This window comes from Borostomias antarcticus, assembly GCF_949987555.1.
Source record: "Borostomias antarcticus genome assembly, chromosome: 5".
Taxonomy (NCBI): Eukaryota; Metazoa; Chordata; class Actinopteri; order Stomiiformes; family Stomiidae; genus Borostomias; species Borostomias antarcticus.
The window spans coordinates 7,598,550-7,617,496 of NC_140238.1; the positions used below are offsets into that span (position 1 = coordinate 7,598,550).

At 45.3% G+C, this 18,947-nt stretch overlaps 1 protein-coding gene across 1 annotated transcript in view; it reads right to left on the reverse strand.

Moving 5' to 3' along the window:
* Positions 1-13,453, reverse strand: part of esrrb (estrogen-related receptor beta) — a gene marked incomplete at both ends in the record, with an annotated part of 44,187 nt that extends 30,734 nt beyond the window's left edge. Inside the window, 2 exon segments of the mRNA XM_084438668.1 lie at positions 9,060-9,128; positions 13,404-13,453. Coding sequence (XP_084294794.1) covers positions 9,060-9,128; positions 13,404-13,453 — 119 coding nt within the window.
* Positions 13,454-18,947: the final 5,494 nt, after the last annotated feature.

The following is an 18,947-nucleotide window of genomic DNA, read 5'->3' on the forward strand; positions in this document are numbered from 1 at the left end:
AGTGTCTTAACTGTTTCCCCTCCAGCTCTATGTGGTCATTTATTATAAATGTGCTGGCTAGAATCCCCTTAACTCATTCTGCTGTGACACATTATACTACTGCTGTGCTTATGTTTTTAACAAGCCTGCATATATTGATTAATGACACTGAAGGATTACTAACCATTTGAACCCGGTATATTAATCAAATATTCTTGAATATTTCTATAAATATTCTTATTCTGAAATGGGACAGGTCCAAATTAAATCTATAAATACCATTATGTAGCAAGTGAGTTATGGACATTAAATACCTCGACAGCATCAACTGAGTGAATGAATACAATGTGTGGACCGATGTGTTAATTAGCTCGTATTCTGCACCAGCAGGACAGGAAATGGAGAGGTGAGCAGATAGAGACCAAAGCACTCTGGGAAATCTATAGTTCTGTCCTCCATTTCTGCTGCCTGGCTGCCCACTGGAGGAATGCACGACAAAGATACAGTATCTCTCTCCTTCTCTTTCTCTCTCCTCTTTCTCTCTCTTTTTCTATCTATCTCTCTTTCCCCCCCACTTTTCTCCTTTTGTTCCCTTTGTACAGATCAGAATTCATGCTGAGTGGTGTGTTATGGGCCCACAAAAGCACACTGCGCAGTTTGGATTTAATCTGATTCCACCTGGCCCCCCTAACAGCATTTCAGATCCCTAATATCATTCCACCGCCGCTGCCGTGACCAGGATTAGCTGGCCTAACGATCTCCCAGTCCGGCTCCCGGCCCCTCTTCTTCTGAGGGGGAACCGAGGGGCACTCGTCCCCTGGTCTCGGCGCCTCCCTCGCCCGCCGGCGGAACCCTGAACGCGGGGCCGACACCGTCACAGGAACGCATAGCGTGGAGGAGCTAATTGGTCAAAATGTGTGGGTTTTCCTGCTGCAAACTTCCCGCGGGCTTCACCGGGGGTGCTCGCGCCTCGTACAGCTCTGGACCGCGGAATGCAGTCGCACGCCACTCGAACATCTGCCTATCTCATGTACACTTTTAACTACATGTCTGTGGCACAAATGCTTGTGATATATATGTAAAAAAAAAAAAAAAAAAAAAAAAAGCTCAATTCAAACTCTGACAAAATTCAAGAGAGTGCTTCATGTCACTCTCTGGTCTGTGGGACGCCAGACTCGCAGTTCGTGATAACGTCGGCTAACCTCATCCCAGCACAGCAGCCCCCTCCCAGAGCATGCTGGGAGAGGGGGAGTGAGAGAGAGAGAGAGCGAGAGAAAGAGAGGGGGGGGGGGCTAACATCCGCAGGCAGGGTGATGGTGATATCAGGTGCCCCCAGAGGGGGCAGATCTGTCTGGGGGCCCCTGGGCGATGTCCCTGATAAGCCAGTGGCCCCAGAGTCAGCGCGGGACGAGGAACTCAATTAGCTCCTGACAGACCCTCTCAGCCTGGCTGGGCCCCGCTACGCCACCGCCCGCGCCCACTGGCAGCTGCCACGCTGACCCCGCCTCCAGGGGCCACCGCCGCCTCTTGCCGCTCCGACGCGCAGCGCCGCGCTCATTTAGGGAGACGGGAGGGAGGGAGAGCGCGCCGGTGCCTCACTGTTTCAGCTGTACTGCACTGAGACACACACGGGCTACCAAAACATCACCTCCGTCTGTCTGTTCTCACACAGGCTCACGGAAATGAAAATGTGTGTGTGTGTGTGTGTGTGTATGTGTGTGTGTGTGTGTGGCGGGTGTGTGGGGGGGGGAGTTGTCTGGCTGTTGGGAGAGGGGGATGGCGACGCCATAACACACTGAGAAACAGCGTGAAATATGGATGACGCCTTTCTATATAACTGGTTCCAGGTTAATGATCATCAAGGGAATAGGAGGGCAAAAGACTCTCGAGTTAATTTTGAGTGTGAGTGCACGAATGGGTGTGTGTGTGTGTGTGTGTGCGCGTGCTGTCACGTGTGTGTTAAAGAGAGAATGTAAATTGGTACACTTGTGTAGTATAAGGGCAGATCCCTACAGGGAGCCATTCTAATCGGAGTCTGAGAGAAGCTCCTAATTCCTGAATTTCTCATTCATTAGTCTCGCTCTGAACAGAGACGGGAAGGGGCGGGGCCAGGAGGGACAGGAGGGGAGGGGCCGGCCAGTTCATGACAGGCTGACAGAGATTTATGATGTGGAGATCTAGAGAAGCAAACAAAGAGATGGGATAGACAAGCAGAAAGAGGAGCAGGGGGGTACAGGGAGAGATGGAGAGAGAGGAAGAAGGAGGGAGGGGGTGGAAGAGGAAGAGAGAGAGAGGGAGAGAGAGACAGAGAGAGAGAGAAAGAGAGAGGGAGCGAGAGAAAAAGAGAGAAAGAGAAAGAGAGGGAGAGTGAGAGAGAGAACACATGGGAAGGAATCAGAGAGACAGGGAGAAAGAAAGAGAGAGAGAGAGAAAGAGAGAGCAAGAGAGAGAGAGAAAGAGTGAACGCCTGGGAGGGATTCAGAAAGAGAGAATGAGGGAGAAAGAGAGAGAGAGAGAGAGAGAGAGAGAGAGAGAGAGAGAGAGCGCCTGGGAGGGAGCCAGAGAGAGAGAAAGAGGGAGAAAGAGAGACAGAGAGAGAGAGAGAGAGAGGGAGAGAGCGCCTGGGAGGGAGTCAGAGAGAGAGAAAGAGGGAGAAAGAGAGAGACAGAGAGAGAGAGATACAGAGAGAGAGAGGTAGAGAGAGCCTTGGAGGGAGTCAGAGAGAGAGAGACAGGGAGAGAGAGAGAGAGAGAGAGAGAGAGAGAGACAGAGAGACAGAGAGAGAGAGAGAGAGAGAGAGAGAGGGAGAGAGAGCCTGGGAGGGAGTCAGAGAGAGAGACAGGGAGAGAGAGAGAGAGAGAGAGAGAGATAGAGAGACTGAGAGAGAGAGAGAGAGAGAGAGAGAGGGAGAGAGAGAGAGAGAGAGAGACAGAGAGAGAGAGAGAGAGAGAGAGAGAGGGAGAGAGCGCCTGGGAGGGAGTCAGAGAGAGAGACAGGGGAGAGAGAGAGAGAGAGAGAGACAGAGAGAGAGAGAGAGAGAGAGAGAGAGGGAGAGAGAGCCTGGGAGGGAGTCAGAGAGAGAGACAGGGAGAGAGAGAGAGAGAGAGAGAAGAGAGAGAGAGAGAGAGAGAGAGAGAGAGAGAGGGAGAGAGAGCCTGGGAGGGAGTCAGAGAGAGAGAGACAGGGAGAGAGAGAGAGTGCTGTCTCTGCGTGCCTGTGGAGAGGCGTGGGCCCCGGGGTGGATCGATAGTCCGTAGGCCAGGCCCGGGTGCCGGGTTACCGCTGGGGGGACCGCACTGCTCAGCGGCCCGGGCAATTAAGTTCTTCAGTCTCCAGCGGAGGATTAAATTTAGCTGCTCTACAGCGATGTCACCGTAGTCTTTATAAAGCCATGAGCTCACTCACTACGACAACATGAGCCTGCAGCAGAGGCACCACAAGATAGTGCTGGCCGAGACGCAGATCACATCTATCGATCCATCCCACCCCTCTCTTCCTTCCTGTTCGAAGACGCCGGCAGGAACAAACAGGCCCTCTTATGATACAGGCACGGCTGATGACGCTATGACGTCAACCGTCCCGGTCCTGTTCTTGTCAGAGAGGGGGCCGCGTTCGAATCGGGACCCCCTCGGAAAACGGGGCGGCCGGCGATCGGATGGAGACGGGATGGCGTTCGGCAGGGGCGGCAGGGGCGCCGGGTCGCCTGGGTTCAGACGAGCGCGCAGGACACCGAGGGGTTAGTAAGGCTAGGGGGAGGGAAGCTCCCAAGCCAACGGAACAGCTGCGTCTGTTTCAGATTCAGATTCAGACAACTTTATTGATCCCAGAAGGGCAATTTATTTGCAGCCCATAACCCGTCTGAAAAGTAGTTCAGTGATTAGTCCTATCTAAGCTGGCAGTGCACACATTTAAGAGCTATTAGTCGAGTATTAGTAGTAATAGTGCTTTCTCACTCTCATTGTATACCAGTGCCTGAGTGTTCTGAGTGGGTGTGCAGATGTGTATGTATATATATGTGTGTATTACTAGATATCTACACAGCCTGTATGTATGTATGTATGTATGTATGTATGTATGTATGTATGTATGTATGTATGTATGTATGTATGTATGTATTTGTATCTATCTATCTTTAAAAAAATAACTAAGGACCATTTCTTGGTACAGTATTTAAGCATTGCCATGGCCAACACTTTATAAGTAGCATAAGAGGATGTTATGATGAAGCACTGTGGGACAGGAAGTCTAGACAAGCTGTGAGGATACTGGACACACTGAGCCAATAAAGCTCTTCATCCTTTCCAATCTCTAAACTACAGAACCTCTGAGGGTCCGAGGGAGGCTCACACAGACCTGAGTTGTATCGGGTCTGGTCAGGGAAGAGCTCTATTCACAGTATCTGTAAATATACTGGGCCCCACATCTATAAAGAGATGAAATGTTGAGCAGGGTCGATAGAATGATGCAGCAGACAAAGGAAAGTGACCAGAAAAACGGCGTTGTCTATATTTTGTGCACAGCCATGTACTGTACCAGTGTTCGGTGTATTGCATGCATACTGCATGCTATAGTGTGTGTGTGTGTGTGTGTGTGTGTGTGTGTGTGTGTGTGTGTGTGTGTGTGTGTGTGTGTGCGCGCTTGCATGCATGCATGTGTGTGTGTTGATTACAAACAGAGGGAATATTATTGTACAGGGTTAAGTATATTTAACACAGTCCAATGTAAATTCCAGGTTTAGACACAGTGACTGGGGGTACAGAGGAGAGGCAAGGCGCCATGCATGAAATTACTTCATTAATCTTCCTCTGATAGGCTGTCCTTGTTTAGGGGGAACTCTACCTGCTTTAAACAAAGAGCCCGTCCTGCCACAGCCATAAATAACCCTCTTCATCAGAGGAATAGCCACAAACACACACACACACACACACACACACACACACACACACCAACAAACACACACACACACACCAACAAACACACACACACACACCAACAAACACACACACGCACAGACAACCACACACTCACACACACACACACACACACACACACACACACACACACACACACAAGCACACACACACAAACAAACACACACACACACACACAGACGGACACAACACACAAACACACATGCACGAACACACAAGCACACAAACACGCGCGCGCACACACAAACACACACACACACACACACACAAATATACTAGCCAAAATTAACTGGCTGACATTAGCAAGTTTATCAGGTATCCAGAACAGTTTAGCTGCAATCATGAGTAAATGTTTGTATAGGCTCACACACGACATAGGTATGGCACCTGTGCACACACTGTACATAGCTGTGCTCTAAATATAGCACAGTATACCTTACAGAACACTGCACTCATGTTCAATGTTCCATTTACAGAGCAGTAAATTAGATGCCCAACATGCATCTAAAATAACAACACAGCATACAGTTTGTTTGTTTGTTTGTTTTTTACCTCCTACAAATGTTTAAAATAGTACTGGGTTAACAACGCTAGCGTTGACACTGAGGGTGCCGGTAACGAGCAGTCAGTCCGTAAGGGGCCTCTGGTCCACGGTCATCTCGTTGTCGAATAGTCCTTCTGACCCCCCCTTCAGATGACTGCAGAGGTGGACTAGACCTCTCTCCCTGGTCTCTCCCTGGTCTCTCCAGCTCTTTACAGGCTCATCTCCGCCACACCTCCCCTCATTCCCCATAAATAGTGCTGATAATAAAAAGGCGGGTGGGCCTAACTGATTTATACGCTGCGTCCCGCGCCACGCCATTCAGGAATAATTAAACTTTGGGGATATTTCCTGAATTAATGCGTCTCCTTCAGGGGGCAATCTAAACATACATCTCAGCAGTCGCCCGGCCCGCTGTCATCACCAGAGAGGGGGGGGGGGGGGGGGGGAAGGCAACTGGCAGGTTCAACTACTGAGCACTCGGCTTCACCCTTTTATTTTTTTGTTTTTATGTGGACAAGTGCCCCAGCTCACCCCACCCCGCACAGAAGCATGCACACACACAATCTCGGACACAAATACACAATGCACGCACACACACACACACATCAAGCTAAACAAAAATTAAAATGAATCATTACTAGTAGACAAAAATAAAACACTTGTCTAACTGTCCTACTGACAGACATACCACGCCACGGCACGCCTTGAAAGACGTCGAAAAAATACAACGACTTCGTGACATTCGATGTCGAGCGGCACAGCGGCACCTCTGGAAACGTGCTCTCTCAGGGAGAGGACGACCGGACGTTACCCAGAACCCCCCCCCCTCTACGGCAGGTACCTCCACGCCCCTGCTGTGACATTCCAGATATGGAGGCAGAGAGGCTCCTCAGCAGGAGACGGATGAATAAAGATTTACATTATAATGCACTCTGGTTTACTGAGACACTCACGGGTCAGCACAGCCCAGGGAGAGGGACAAAAGCAGCCGTATAATGGACTTTGATTTACGCGGGGAAGATAGCACCTTGACACTGAATTAAAACAAAGAAATTAAAGGGACGTGGTCACCTTGCTAAACGACGGAACACGACGGTGGTGGTGGTGGGGAGGTGGGGGGGGGGGGCACTGCGAGACGCGACGACGAGACGTGGAAATGCAAGATATCTGTCACCCCCCAAAATTGGTTGTCAACTCTTTTATTTCTTTCATTCAACATTTACGCAGGGTGCGAATGTAAAAGAGCCGCATCCATTTTTTGCCAGGCGACAGGCAGAGCTTATTGATAAGGACCCCGGGACACAAACGCATCGACCCACATTCCCAGTCAACACACTGAAACTAGGCCTGCAGTACACGGTCAACACACTGAAACTAGGCCTGGAGGGTATTCCAGAAAGCGGGTTCAATGAAAACTCTAAGTTTGGAGATTGAATTTAATTGAAAACTCAGAGTTTTCACTAAGCCCTCTTTCCGGAATACCCCCCCTGCTGTGCACACAGGGCACAGAGCGATCAACAGTCTGCACAGTCCCGTTGTAATGACTGGTTATTACAACCAGTCCCCGTGGGCGAAGCAGGAGCACTAGACTCTCTGACAGACATAACGTTTAAGCCTACAGTATAACACAGCACTAAAAATCCAGCATGTGCACGCACGACCACACTGGGCCCTTTATCCAACGACACCGTAACCGCGTTTACTCCGGCGTCGTCTCCCGACGCCGGCGGGCCGATGATCCACACCTCAAAGCCGTCATTCCCAAGCAGCTCCCGTCCGTTTGAAGGGGCCGTGCCGCAGCCCAGCGTGCGTCCGGTTCCCAATCTGCCCACGTCCGCCCGTGAACGCCGACCCTCTGGCTGGAGAGGCGCGGCAGAGGAGCAGCTCTTAGCTTAAAAGCCGTCATGGCCGCCAGGCTTTTGGGGGGCCTAGCCTGGCCGCGCACAGCGCCGCCTACTTGGCTAAGCTGTCAGTGGGAATCAGGGGCCGCTATTGTGACGGATGTCCCAATATTGATTTCATAAATAAACAGAGCTAACCATCGATCCTAATGTTATTTTGCATTTCAATTACTGCTCCGAAACATAACCTTCAAACGACTGGGCGCTCAATACCAATAACTTTCACTGATAAACGCCTGTGTAGCCACGCACTCCACGCCACGCTCTTTACCAAGTGTAAATTAGCGGACTTAGCATTTCCCCTCCATCCTATTTAAGGCAGAGCGTAGCGAAAAGAAATATCACCCAGAAATATCATCCCCCGTCGCTTCTGTCAGGCATGAGACACGGACAGAGAGAGGAAGGGATGAAAACAGACAGACGACGCGACGAGAAACACAACAAACCCTCAGAAGCACTCACACCAGTCACACTGCAGCTGGGGAGTAGCATTCAGTCACACCGCACTGTCACGGCACAGGTGATATCAACATGTTATCACAGCTTTTGGTCCTTAATATGCTTTGATAGTGTTTACGCTTTTCTGACACGGCATCAACTGTGTGTGTGTGTGTGTATGTGAATGTGTGTGTGTGTATGTGCATGCGCGTGTGTGCAGATGTGTGTGTGTGCACATGTGTGTGCGTGCACGTGTGTGTACTGTATGTGCGTGTGTGTGTGTGTGTGTGTGTGTGTGTGTGTGTGTGAGTGTGTGTGTGTGTAAATGAAGAGGGGCCTTTCGGTGTTGGAGCAACAGGAAGAAGTGCTGACGCACTGTGTCAGTGATAGCACTCCGCTGCCACAAGGGCGTGCGAGCCCACGTAGGCCAGCACTCTCTCCTCCCAGACTAATGGACCTGCTTATTTTTAAACTGATTCTCACACTGTAGAGAGGGTGTCCAAGGTTACCATGGCGAAAAATCAAGAGGGCCGCGTGTGTTGACGGTGTCGGGGGTTTCACAGCGGGTGGATTTCGTGAAGTGGCCAAAGTGACACGTCGACGCCAGCCAATCACGGGTGGGCGAAAAGGCCGAACATCGCATGAGCTCCTCTGAGTCACGACTTCAAAAAATAAACTGTAATCTTCAGTGTTGTTGTTGTTCTTTGGTGAGGTGACAAGATCAGTCAAATATAGTCAAAAATAAAGTGAATGAAGAGTAAAAAATAAACAAAGAAATTGAAATTACAAATGTGAGGGGGAAAAATAGGAATTGGTACACAGATTATATCCTCTTATGTCTTTCACAAGCAACATATCTATGAGGCTGCCTAGTTATCAGATAAGCCAGGTCACTAGCATCAGAGTAGGACTAGACACTGTAGTATCATGCACAACTAGCTCTGTTGGAGCACAGACATTCTGTCCCAGATATTAAACTGTGTGCATTACGTTTTGGCCAAAGTGTTGTAAGGGGGCACTGCATGCGAATGGGTCTGAGGAGGGCTAAAAGAGCGGTTCTTGAAAAGCAGATGCAAGCAGCTACGGTGACAACTATACACACACACACACACACACACAGATATACAGAATGGGCAGGGAGTGTCAATACACTATGCATCCCCAACTGCCCCGGAGAGAGAAACCTCCCCCACCCCTCCCAGCTCAGCCCAGAGTCTGAGTGACATATTTACAGTGAAAGAAAGTATACTGATATGCAGGGCTTACCAGAAATGAGAGGGCTCCAGTGTGGCCAGTGGACTGAGTAATCGCCCTAATGAATTGGACAACGAAGCCCTGTTGGTACAAGGAGATGCATTTAGAATTGGGTGACAAATTGAATTTAAAACATTAAGGTTTTCTTAAAAGGCACATATCCCGACACCTCCCGTTAAGTGCTGAGGGAGAGAGAGAGGAAGAGCGGGCTGGGGGGGGGGGGGCGGGGGTCGGAGCGGGTCGCGGCGGGCCCAGAGACACAGCGGTGGTCACCGGGGCTTTTTCTGCCACGGCCACGCCAGCCACGGGCTCCTGGCTCTTAGCAGGGTGGCCGTTCTCAGCCAGGAGCCTCTTCTGGTAATGTATTCTGAAACCAAATTACCGTAAGCTGATCCCATCTGGATCCCGTCTGTGCAGGGCTGCTTTGGTTACCCGCCACTGCCTCTACCCACGATAGCATCTCCATGAAGACAGCAAAAATCTGATTAACCCAATAACACTGAAACACTTGGTCAAAGAGCAAAGAGCTTTTAACTTAAGATACACTAATGAAATTCCCTCGCCTTGTTTTCTGAAACCCAATAAGACTGAAGGGAGAAGGACAAGAAAGAATGTTAGAGAGATGTGCATTTTCTGAGCCTAATGCAGGAACCTGGGAATGAAGTCAAACAAATTGAAATCTAATTCATCACAGTGGGCTAACTTTCACAATTCTACAAATACATTAAAAAGCTCTCATTTCATGAAGGGAAATTGGATATATGGCAGGGCTAGGAAAGCAGGGAGGGTGTTGATGGACCATTCAGAAACAGAGAAGAGTCACATCTCAATCCTGTGCCGCTCGGGGGATGTGTTTGCTCGCCAGTGCAGATGAACTCAAACTGACAATCCTCAGCATGGGCTGATTTCGGAGTAGCGCGGAAACAGCCAGTGCAATTCGAGAGCAACAATAATAAGCCTGTCGGCCTCCCATATGCTACCCCTTACCGGCCGAGCCAGGAGAGACTTACAATTCAGCCAATCAAGCCACAGTAAATTACAGATCAAGCTCACTATACACACCAATGACATGGAGCAAGCACAGCGAGTAGAATATATTGTAGGTGCAGAGGAAGGAATCTAAAAAGGACATGTAAACTCATGCTCAATATCGGTCTTTTTTCTGTTCAAATCTCTCTAGGTGACATGCATCCAAATGAAACAATAACACTAAAATGTAAACTGTCTCCATTCAGTTGAAATAAAAACTCTGTGACTCAATCCGATTCCCAGGCAGTGACAGGCCCCCCAGGTCAATCAATACACTCCATACTACCCTGACTCCACATCAGTGCTGTGCTAATTACACGGTGCTCATACAGTATGTCCCACTAATCCTCTCAACCGAGCACTGGAGACACACTCCAAATATTGAATTAAAATACAAAAATACTCTTATACTGTATATATATATATATATATATATATATATATATATATATATATATATACTGCTCTCACTCCTTCATCTCTCCTTCTTAACAACGTTTAATAAGAATAAATAAAAAATGTCAGCAGCAATCCTGGGTATTTAATCATTTGTTTGTCAATTAGAGGATATTTTCATATTGAATATCTTATATGCTGGTTTAGTTTCTTATTAAGTATGAAATACTGCCATTAGACAAAATACTTTGATTAATTCAGTGATATTCATAAAATTAAATAAATATGATTCATATGTCTATCAAAACACTCGTTCACACAAGAAAAAAACAAAACAAAATTCTAAAAAGTCGAATCATTTCTTATGTTAGCATATTCAAATACACACATGAACAACGCAGCTATTGAAGTATCCATTTTCATATTAGAAAAGACTGAGGAAATATGGCAGTGTTGTAAACCGTGAGGATGCATGTTGAAGCAGTATTATGTGACATAGATCTGTCTCATACATGTTAGTCATTAAGCATTGTTAACTTTCTAAATACAATGGCTTCTTATATTTTTACTTTGCCATTACATCCTATTCTATGACATATTGTTTAAACTAAAGCCAAGAATTACACATTCCCCCTGGTATATGTGGGTAGGTCAACAGTAAAGCAGAGACTACACAACAGTAAAGCAGAGACTCATGAAACGCAGGGCCAGTGTGAATGGTAGCATTGTGATCACCCTTCCAATCAAAAAACAAACCATCACTTGACAATTTTTTGTAAAAAGAACATAAAACACACATGCAAAGATCCAAATAAATCTTAGCTGTCATGGATATTGATGATGTATAGGCTAATGAAATTTTGGTTTGGAGTGCGATTTTGGATTATTTAATTTATGCATCTCATAGGCTTAAAATACGAGTCAATAACAGTTTTTGTCTTCATTTAACACAAGAATAACATAAAAGAGCATCATTACATTTAGAAATGAAGGATTTGTTGCTCAGGGTGCATCTCTGAAGAATCACTTACAACATATTTTCAGTTACAATAGATACCAAAATACTTTGTAAGACACAGATCAACAAAATAAAATATATGTACTTAAATCAATCTTTCTCAGCAGTTAGTTTAATGCCTCTGTCATTTGTACAGTATCTAAAATGGCAGAGATGAATAGAAGCTGTGTAATCCAGATTAGGAAAACAAAGCAGATTAACGTGAACTTCTAAGGACTTAATGAGTTCACTACCTTGTTTTTTCTCTAAATATGCAGTAGTTAAAGACCAAACCCAAGAGAGCCTCAGGACGAGCCACTAAATCTGCAAAAACAGGCAGAGTGTTTCTGTTCCCTACACTGGACACCCTACCGATGAGCCCTGTGCCTGTCATACTCTGAAATACTATACAGGGAGAAAATCTATACTGCTCAACTACTTAAACGTATCTATCGTATCGGTCAGTATAAATTCATGGTCTCTTTTCATTATAATCCCAGAGAAAACAACAGATGGTTTTTGGCAGGTTAAATATTTGTGTAAATATAGTAAAATCTAAACTGTCTTAAATAATACATTTCATGAGACATTTTTAAATTATTTCACTGGTAGCAAATAATAACATATCAAGATAATACAAATAGGCTACACATATTGCCGCTAATTCAAGTCTTGAGCACCAAATGTGAATTTCTACAAAATCGATTACCTGTAAAACCTAAAATAAGAACAGTAGTGACCATGCATACTGAATCGATAACTATGGACTATGAACAGTTCTGTTTTATAATACTCTCTCTCTCTCTCTCTTTCAAATATATCTCCATGATATCTACACAGTAATAAGTAAATAAAGATAAGATATATTACTGTCTTAAGTTAGTCTTACCAAGCCCCTGATTTCCAAGCAGTCATACTTTCGCAGTCAGCAGTGAACATCAACACTGGAGTTAGAACAGGTCTCTCCACTCGGAGTCACAGTATCTAGTCTACTGGATGTAATAAGAAGTGCAGATTGATTTAGCAGGTTCCAGCAGGTAAGCCCACAGTTGGCCCAACAACAGCCAGGGTCTTCGCTGGCAGCTTGTCGCGCGTGCCTTCGAGCTGGGATGGAGCTGCTTGTTCAGAGGGGCTACAGTCTGGGTACTAATATTCCAGCGTGTAATTCATCCTCCCCAATTCTGTGAATTCACTTTAATCTAATCTAATCTCTTTAAATGTATTCTCATTCTCCAAGGGTGGCCCAGGGCAGGGACAAAGCCATCGCTGAACAATCCCCCTAACTCTACAAGACATGTTCCCCAAATTATTTTGAAAAATACACACAGACACACACGCACACGGCAAAGAGGCACCCTTATAATTGATCAGCCATGCTTTTAATAAAATGTGCAAAGAGTGCACACACCCGGCTCCTAGGCTGCTGCTTCCCCTCTCTCCCTGAACACAACCACACCAGTACACCTGCCCTGTTGATTTACATCACACTGACATGAAACAGTCCTGTATGAACCCCAACACACACAGCAGAGCAACAGAGAGTTGGATAGTGTGTGTGTGTGTGTGTTTGTACGAGGAATAGAGCCGGCAAAAGCACTGTGCATCTTTAGTAAAGCGGTGAAAAGTTCCGCGCCGAGCACGGCGGGTCCTTTGTGAAGGTAACAAACGCAAGCGGTTCTAAAAGAAAAGATGACAATAAAGAGGGCGAGAGAGTGAAAAAAAAGAAAGACGGAGAGAGGAGAAAAAAATACAATCCTATCACAAAAGGACAATGGGTTAAAAAGAAGGGTGAGTAAAAGAAAGAAAGAAAGAAAGAAAGAAAGAAAGAAAGAAAGAAAGAAAGAAAGAAAGAAAGAAAGAAAGAAAGAAAGAAAGAAAGAAAGAAAGAAAGAAAGAAAGAAAGAAAGAGAAAGAAGGAAGGAAGGTGCACCTACTGGTTATGATAGCTGAGAGGGTCTGGAAGACAAAGTTCTGAAATGTCCATCAGTCCAGTTTTAGCATTCCAGGAATGAGAGGAAGAGGAAATAGGAAACAACAGAGGCCGGCTTCTGCCCCAGAATGACAGCAGCGCAGCGCCCTCAGACACACCAACGGAACCCCCTCCAGCACCGCTGCCCCCAGCCTGTACAGGTATGTCTGACTCTGATGCTGGGAGTGTGTGTGCGCGCGCGTGTGTGTGCGTGAGTGTGAGCGAGAGAGAGTTTGTGTGTCTGAGCGTATGTGATTGTGTGTATGCAAGTGAATGTGTGTATGTAGGAGAGAGAGCGAGAGAGAGAGAGAGAGAGAGATAGAGAGAAGGGGGTGGGAGAGGGAGAGAGAGAGAGGTAAGGGGGGGTGAAAGAGAGAGAGAGAGAGAGAGAGAGAGAGAAGCACAGGCAGCAGCGGATGAGCGCTAAGACGGAGAGAGCGTGAGAGAGCGAGCCAGAGGAATGACTCTTTCCATGGCCAGGATAGGGCTCTTTAAGACTCAAGGGCTTGATGAATATGGAACAGCTGCTGTTGGCTGGCTCCGAGGGGCAGGACTTAAAGTGACAGAGGGACCGGTGGAGAGCGGGGGAGGAGGAGGGATCTGAACACTCGCTCGCTCAATAGCGCACTCCACCACACACACACACACACACACACATATGCTCAAACACACATCCGCGAAACCACTATCACTACAGCAAACAGATGCATACTGTACACAACATATCCACTCAAAAAAAAAAACTCATAGAAAACAGACATACTATACAAGAGCTTTTAGGGCATGTTGCACCTGAATATAAAACACTATTCACATAATGTTTGTTATTATTTTCTTATTCAAATTAGGTGTTATAGGAGAGTAAAACTGACATTTACTCCTCATATTCCTGTCACATAAAATATTTTATGGTCATTTGTGTACAGCAATTAATGTCAGAAGTCCACTTTTCTGTGCTAAAACCAAAATAAAGGTTTGTATCAAGCCTACAGTTGTATGAGTATCAAGTTTACTCATTCAAACTAGACGCAATCCAATGGAACTGACTGACAAAAGCAGAGGTGCATGTTAGACAAAGACAACCAAGGAAGAAGATAGAATCACAACAGCAGCAAACTCTCGAAGCACTTTGCTTTCGGTATAAGCGGCAACTTTTAAACAATCTAGGACAATAAATGTACAGTATTTATTGAGCTGTGCTGTGCCATTTGCGAGCGCTACATGTGAGGGGACCATTGTGAATCTTTCGCCACCTGTGAGAGATGATCTCAAGCCATAAGTCAAACTGTGGGAGCCCGGCAGCTTCTAAAGTGCCGGAAAATCCAGGCCTGTCTTCCCTGACCCCGGCTTTAAAACCGCCTGTGTTTCTAGGTTGATCAAGCTCAAGAAGAATGCCGAGAATGCAGATACCATTTCACAGTCAACGAGGGTCTTCATGTTACTGTATCCCCAGAGTAGAAGAACACAGCTTAACCATGGCATCTTAAAGGAGAAACACAAAAACACAATAGCTGCCGCTTGGAACAGACTGGCTCGCCCACATCTCACAAGCTCAGCTAGGAAAACACCGCAATTAAGTCGACCATTTTGACAGTATATTATGAGGGTGAACTGAGGACAGTGTCGACCAGCAGGTTATGAAGAGAGAGATCGGAGGTGGATACTGTGCTGCTCTTTCTCTGGTACTAGAACAGTATGTCATGGTAAAACAGGAATGTCCCTCGCTGCCTGTGTTGGCATTCCTGCAGGAAAGGAATACAGCTCTATTCATCAGCTCACGTTTCCATAATCGAAGAAACAACATCACGCGACCCCTATTGATCATCACAGATCTATTGATCATCACAGATCTATTGATCATCACAGATCTATTGATGTGCAGTAACATCCCTTTCAAAGCAGCACAGATAAAACATCTGGTGTTTTAAAAGACATACAGTGACTGAGGCTGTAAGCCAATGACTGGTTTAGTAATATACAATCCAGAATCATACTGGTTAAGGCCAATGGTACTGTAGGTTGTTAACGGTCTGTTAAAATCACAACAATCCTAATTTAAATGCAGCGAAACAGGAATAAAATCTGCATACTTTTTCTTTGATTCAAAGCACCTGAACTGAATCTCCATAAAGTACTGCATGTTCAACATAACAGTAACAGGGTCAAAACAGAGAATAAAACTCCAGTGGATGTACTTAAAAAATACACTGGGAAATCATTGAAGCTTATAGTATACCAGGTGAATCAAATCATGCTTTATATCAAATGGATGATTGATGACTTAGAAATAAATTCTGAGACCATGTAATCTAATTGCAAAACATTGGATTAAAGATCATTCAGTGAAATATTTAATTTAACTGATTTAGTTAAGGAAGGAAAGACCAGTCCCTCTGGAATACTTATCAAGAGGCCAGTCCTGGAATCCAGCAGAGAAAAAAAGGTTCTCATTCATTATCTGTAACTAGGGGCACATAACTGTACAGAGAATGCAGGAATTCAACCAAACTATCTCTCAGCGAGAGAAAGACTAATTTGGACACCTGCATGTTCAAGCCTCTACAGGATGTACTACTTCCAAGCCTTTTAGGGTGATATTACAGACTGTTGCAGTGTACTGTCAGTCATAAAAGCGAGGCTGGTCATGTCGTCACCTCTTATCAGCAGTGCTATGGAAAACTCACTGCTCGTGGCAGCTGATTTGACGGTGGGAAATCTGATACAAAAAGATAGACCTGCACAAGGCACACACTTGATCACTAGGAGAGCACTGTGACAGAGCAAAGCTGTGGGCACCATTCATGCAATACTGGCTGATGTTTCCTTCACAGAGCTGCCTTACTTTTGAGGCATACAGAACAAAATGGTACGCTGTAAGAAATAGATGTACAACATATTTATAAACTATGTACTACTAAACTATGTGCATCAACATGTTTGTAGGTTAGAATAACAGGCTGTGTGTGTGTGTGTGTGTGTGTGTGTGTGTGTGTGTGTGTGTGTGTGTGTGTGTGTGTGTGTGTGTGCGTGCATGCGTGTGCATGTGTGTGTGTGTGTGTGTGTGTGTGTGTGTTGTTGTTATTGTGGAAAGGGGAAGGTTTTTGCTGAAACTGTGGTACATAGGAAAATGTAGGGATGGGGAGAGGGCCCGATTACAATAAGACAATGTTGAATCAACACAATATTATGGCACAACATTGTTACATACAGTACAGTAGTATTACTAGAAATACTCATCTTTTGGATTCTTTACAGATGATAGCTGCTAATATGGAGTTGTTCTAGTTCTACTGTAGCCAGCTTGTTTGAGGAATAATGGCTTTGGATTTATCATGTCAAGACAGAATTCAAATGAATGAAAATAATGATATATTGTCATACAGTGTCATATGAAGGAAGAATCCTGTAGGCTAGGTTAAGACTTGTATTCAAACCAAGATAACTTTTCGAAAGTTGACAGCTGTGCATTAAGCGATACAAGGCTAATTCATTGCACACACCTGTACAGAGGCTATGAAGAGACCGAATCTAAAGATGAGAGGCAGCATCACAGCCAGGCCTTTCAGGGATCTGTGAACGCTATGGCCTGGAAAACATTAACGCGACTCTGGACCTTGATAATGTGCTATAAAACTAGTTAACGTTACAATCCTCTCACACGAGAAGTTATCTAAATTGTGAATGTAGTGGTGATATAGGAGTTATTCAATGTAGGGTGTCAGTGATCCTGTTGACCGTCTGGGGGGGTGGGGGGGGATGCCCTCCTCCTCGCACTCATCATATTCAGCTTTTTCATTATGCCTACCCGGGCGCACTTCAAGTTGATTTAAATTTCAGTCACACTGATTAACAGTCCTTCATTAAAAAACAGTCTGCCCCCACCATGGCCATGATTCAGCACCACAATCAATATAAAATAAATATACTCATCATATTGTTCTGCTTTTGCTACGCAAAAATATGTATTTTCAAGTGTCGGCTGTCAACCATTTGCATAACTCAATAGGCTACATGACTAACGACGTTCCATTAAAAGATTTGTACGTTTAAAAGAAAAAAGTCAAGCTATTTGGTCAGTGAATCAACTAAATTCCCTAGCTTCACTTCAAAAGCACAAAAACTGTAACCAGGCAGTCCCAAAATAATTACAGACTTCATTCAAAACAAACTTAAAGCAGTAGGCTTGCAAGTAGGCTTAAAAGGCCTAAGACAGAGCACGAGGAAAAGCAAGGTTGAGAGAAGAAGTCTATCTACCTTCCAATGAGAGGTCATATCAAATCCCCCAGGTGCTACGTAGGAATGGTGTCTTCAGGTAGCGGCAGCTCTAACCAATGTGATTCTGAATGTGCCGTTTCTGACATGCGACAGCACAGCTACCAACTCCTCCTCCGTGCGCCCTCACTCCATCCCCTACGGCTACGAGCGTTGAAGACCCGGTGCCTATGCAGCTGTTTTAAGCCATACTGACCTTTACTGTTGCAGTTACGGAGGAAAAGTCGGGGATAATTTGGATAACTGCCACTGAATATTAGCTCTCTCTCTCTCCCCCCTCCCGAACAGAGTCCATTAACAGAAACGTGTGGCTGGATCTATGTAAATCTTCACCAAGAAAACAGCAGTGGCAGTTGACACGCGGTGCAAATCTGTAGTTCTGGAAAAGGACGGTTAGATTCCACTGTTGATGAATAAATAACAAGACAATAGTACCGTCGCGTCTGTAGCAGCGTGAGATCACAGCGTCACAACAGTATCCCGGCTACACATTTTGTCAGATTCTCAGGAAGCGTGTTTAAATATGAAATGGGAAGCACTATCCTACTTCATAAAGGCATATCATACTAAATGTATTTTCAGCATGCATTTGTGCAGTCTACCAATAGACTTCTGTGACATGCATTTATGAAGGACTTTCTGAAACAAAAGTTTCAGAAGTTCATATAGAGGTTGCATAAGCTTAATCTAACCCTTTTAAACAATTTAGTGAATCTTTCATTTGATGTGTATATCTGGGCATCTGTAATGTGGAGACCCAGACGCAAAATAAACCCTCAAAATTCATCATCTCCACTAGAGGGAGTGCCATCTCACAACAAGACCACTGAGGATAGAGGTGCACCAATTTATTAATTTATATCTATTGCAATTCATGAATAAATGACAGACATGTCGCTACCAGCCACCAGGCACATTATGCATTACTACACATGTACCTACTCCCCATCATCCAAACCCTTTATGGAAATGTAGTGAGTGATTCATGTTCTTAATAGATTAACTTGTGTTAAAAGAAGCAAATGTATTCCAGGCTATATTGATAAAATCATTTCACTGAGAAAATTGAATAAGGACGATACATTCACATGGTAAATATCAGTACGTTTTGAATACAATTAACTGGATATGAAATGTACTGCACCTGATCTGTACAAGGAACACTGGCGGATAATTCCATGGCTGTGTGTTATGCTAATATGAGATATGGATCAGAATTATCCATCAGAAGTAAATT